Genomic DNA, 4,741 nt, shown 5'->3' with positions numbered 1-4,741 from the left:
CATGATTCGATAAGTCATCCTAATTTAATCATCAAATTTGTCTTTAGGGCAAGGGTATATGATGATCTGCCTATGAGCTAGTGATTTATTGCGACCCAACGTGTTAATGAATTGAGATTTGGCCTAATGTCACTACAACAAATAAGATGTAATGCAACGCCACTTTAAAATGGTTGTCGTAAAACCGTTTTCTAATAGGACAACAACAACACAATATTAATGGGTGGTAGTAGTTATATTCAATAATAATACAACAACAGTTATAATATTATTAAAACTGTTACGCCTAAAAAAATAATTATATTAATACTCTTTAATTATTTTATTTTTACTTTGAATTATTATATTTGACTTTTCAGAGAAATAGAATCAGGTTTTTCATTTCACACTACCCTTTCTCTCTCAGGACAACAACAACACGCTTCTTACCCACTCACACCAAATCACTTCTCAAAATCACATAATCTCATGTTGCTGAATTTTGATTAGTTTGGTTACCATAAAAATGTTGTTGAATGTTTTAATTTGATTGGATTTGTTCATGTTTATTAATCTGATTTGATCTTTTTCTTGACATTAGAATTAGTAGAAAATGATATGAAGTAATAATATGAATTGTGATGTTTAAGTTTTGCTGAATGAGAATAAGAATGTGAATTTTGAACTAATTTCAAATTTTTTTTGTTGGTTTATTTGTGGATGATTTATCTACCGATTCTTCACTGAGCATTTGCGTTCACTTTCCGTATCTCTCGCGATCCAGGTTTGTTCACTTTGTCGTGTTTATTAAGTATCCCATGTTGCTGCATTTTAATTTGATTGGTTACCATAAAATTGTTGTTGAATATTTTAATTTGATTGAATCTGTTCACGTGTATCGATTGTGGTACTGAACTACGGAATATATATATCTCTGACCTTAGTATAGCTCTTCATTAGTTTAAACCAAAAATTCACTATGGATCATTTTTTGAAAGTTATTTTTTCACGAGGAATGATAGAAGTAAAACATGACCAATTCCACTCTAAAGGTTATAATGCAATTGTGCTATTAACAAACTTGTGTCCAACTGGAATAGTTTCATAGTTTGAATGCGATCTTTAGTTATATGTCTTGTGGGATGTTCTGATAAATATTTGACAGAGCATAGGAATTCCTTTTAAGTTTGATATAGGCTTTAGATTCTCTCTTATTACTTAGGTGGCTGATTCTCATTTTATATTTTACATTATGATTAAGTATCAAGATAAAGGAAAAATAATAAACGATCAATTGTTTTCTTATGGTAAGTAGGGGTTTTGTGGTAGGATGGGGACCATATATATGATCCAACCAAGGGAGAGAAATGCCATCAATGCGGGTATTATGGTTTTATATTTGATTGATTAATTTGCTGTGCTATCTGATATATATATGCCCTCACCTGTGAAGAGTTTTTAGTTTTTTATGTATCCATGACACTTTATTCTGAAACAAGGAATTCTGATGCATGTTTTGTTACAAGCTAAGAAGTTGCATGCATTCTTGTTTACTAGTTTGCCAGAAGAAAGGAAAAGGAAAGAATATGCTATTTAACTAAACATGGGTGATATAAGATGCAAATCTTCTTTACTATATACTTGTACAAAACTTGAAAAGGACTTATTTTTTGTTCAAAAAGGACTTATTGTTTTAGTTTAGATTCAGATTGAGAAAAGGACTTATTTTTTGTTCAAAACTTGAAAAATAAAGCAATGCTGGTTTTGTGGTAGGTTCTTATGGTAAAATATTTTCTCAAAGTAGATCTTCATTGTAGTAGCTTTTGATTAGTTTGGTATTAAGAATCCAAAGTGTTTGTTCAGTGGGCCAATATATGTATGTTTGTGCTTCCTTAATGCTCATATTGTTAGGATCATCATCATTTGACTAATTGTTATGTGCGTGTCTTTGCGTTTAGTGAAATCAATGTTACTAATTTTATTATTTAATTGGCTCTCTGAACTCATTAATCACCATAAATTTATACTTCAAGCTGTACTAATTTTTCTTCATTTATTTTTATACTTGTCACAGTTGAAGACGACATAACTGTAAGGAAGACCTGCATCCTCATTTTCTACACCAACAACAAACACTCTACTGTATGGTTTCTTTCTTTCCTTGTATTTTCTACACCAACAATAAAGATGATGATGATTAGATATCACTTCTTATTTAGTAAACTCAATGGACAAAGAATGGATGAGATTTCCAAGAGAAAGCCCAGAGTACATGAAGGGCGTATTCTTTTTTCTTAATTATGCTTATAACAAAGGAAAACCTGAAGGACTGGAGATTTTGTGCCCTTGCGCTCAATGCCACAATGCTTCTTGGAAAACAGGAGCAGTCGTATTTGATCATTTAATAGGAAATGGATTTGAGAAAGGCTACAATGTTTGGGATCGCCATGGTGAGGGGTTAAGTCCCATGGATATTGATGGTGATACAGATTCTGAAGAGGATGAACTAGATAACATTGATGAACTATTGAATGACAGATTTAGAGATGTGATACAAGAGGAGTGTGGAGTTAACAATGGTCTTAGTGATGATGCTAAAAAGTTTTATAATCTGATTGAAGAAGCAAGCCAAGAGTTGTACCCAGGATGCAAAAATTTCTCTACATTATCTTTCACTATTCGTCTGTACTTGTTGAAGTGTCTTCATGGTTGGAGCAATGCATCCTTTACTTCTCTGTTAGAGTTGTTGAAAGAAGCTATGCCTTTATTAAATGTTCCTGATTCATATAATAAAACTAGAGGAATGATAAGAGATTTGGGACTTGATTATAGTAAGATTGACGCATGTCCTAATGATTGTATGCTATATTGGAAAGATCATAATAATGACATATCATGCCATGTTTGTGGTGCTTCACGGTGGATTGAAAGTGCTACAGAAAGTGGTCAGACTGAGGAAAACAAGAAAGAACACAAAGTCTCTGCAAAAATATTAAGACATTTTCCTTTGATTCCTAGACTGCAAAGGTTGTTTATGTGTTCAGAGACAGCCACTTCATTAAGGTGGCATCATGATGATCGTTCCAAAGATGGGAAATTAAGGCATCCTGCTGATGGTCAAGCATGGAAAGACTTCAATGGTCATCATCCTGAATTTGCTCGTGATTCACGTAACATACGACTTGGATTGGCTAGTGATGGATTCAATCCATTTAGAGCAATGAATTTGAAATATAGTGCATGGCCTGTTATACTGATTCCTTATAATTTCCCACCATGGTTGTGTATGAAGACTGAGTATTCTATGTTATCTTTACTAATATCTGGGCGAGATTCACCTGGAAATAACATTGATGTGTACCTCCAACCATTAATTGAAGAGTTAAAGGTATTGTGGAATTTAGGTGTAGAGACATATGATGCTTCAACAGATCAAACTTTTCAAACTATTCATAACAAAATTGATTAACTTTGGTTAGACATTTATTTTAATGTAATAAATCTCACATTGAAGGCTAAATTGATGATATCCATTACAAAATGATTGACTTTGATTAGACATTTATTTTAATTCATACTAGATTATCATCTATAATCAAGTTCTCTAGAATTTAATGTTTGATGTCACCATTTAAGATCATAAAAAGTTGATATGTGCACTGTTCACATTTTAAAACTTAAATGGTTGATCAGTGAATAAGCAGGTTTGAGATATAATAATGAAAAATTATGTTTTTTTTTCTCTAAAATCAGTGACAACGGTTTTTGTTGTTCTATACTCATTTTTTAAGTAATTATAGACAACGGTTTTTATCTGTTGCGTTTTCCAGTATGCAACAAATCCGTTGTCAAATGAAAAGACAACGCCTTAGACTACAACGGAAAGAAAAGCATTGTCGAAAGGTAAAACAACGGTTTTATCAACTATGGCTACGATTTTCAGCCGTAGTTTTAGGATGATATGCATTATGTTAGGATGATATGCATGTAGCTTTGAAACCTGGATTACTTTGAGTATTCACTTGGACTCCATATGATCTCAAGAATTTGAATGCCCACTGCTGGATAAGGATTAACAACTAGCCTCGTAAGTATTGGATGCCTAAAACCTTATCTCTATTGCATTAGGCATTGGAGCCCCATTTTCTTTGGATGAAGATATATACTAGGAACTGCACCATGGGGATATTGCTCAAACCACGGTTGATGTAAACTTGTCTAATCATTTGTATGATCATATTCTCGTTGAAAGAGAAGTATATGTATTTTAGCCCCATTTTGTTGATAGCTCTTTTCTCTTAAAATTGGGGTCCCTTAGCGGTAGCTTCACCTAACTGATAGCTCTTTTCTCTCAACTCAAAAAACACAGTAAATTGTATTTGATTTCTATACTTTTTTTAAAGTGATTATTTTCATTCCCATAAATTGTATTTGATTTCTATATTCTCTTTGAAGTTGATTATTTTGATCATTTTTAATTATACATGATTTCTATATTTCCTTTAAAGTTGTTGATTTGGTTTTCGCCTCTTTACAACATTGGAACGTTGAACTAGTGATAAGTGCTCAAAATGATATAATTCATGTGTTAGTTTAGGCATGTTTGATGAGTTGTTTGACAAATTATTGATGGAAAAGCTTCAATTATGTGCCTTAATGCCATTTTTTTGCTTTGCATGCCTTACTTTACCCTTTTGTGCAGGAAAATACAAGCAAGGAGCAAGAATTGCCAAAAGTTCACAAGAAAGTCGCTATAAGCGAA

General features: G+C 32.5%; 1 protein-coding gene across 1 annotated transcript; it reads left to right on the top strand.

Moving 5' to 3' along the window:
* Window positions 1-685: 685 nt before the first annotated feature.
* On the top strand, window positions 686-3,448 carry LOC112422865 (uncharacterized). The gene is made up of 3 exons (XM_024786592.2): window positions 686-763; window positions 2,054-2,121; window positions 2,199-3,448. Exon 3 carries the CDS (start codon window positions 2,207-2,209, stop codon window positions 3,446-3,448), a length of 1,242 nt encoding a protein of 413 aa, XP_024642360.2. The 5' UTR covers window positions 686-763; window positions 2,054-2,121; window positions 2,199-2,206.
* Window positions 3,449-4,741: the final 1,293 nt, after the last annotated feature.

Source organism: Medicago truncatula, chromosome 6 (genome assembly GCF_003473485.1).
Source record: "Medicago truncatula cultivar Jemalong A17 chromosome 6, MtrunA17r5.0-ANR, whole genome shotgun sequence".
NCBI lineage: Eukaryota > Viridiplantae > Streptophyta > Magnoliopsida > Fabales > Fabaceae > Medicago > Medicago truncatula.
Note: the sequence above shows the minus strand (reverse complement) of the source record. Positions and strands in the feature narration are given on the sequence as shown.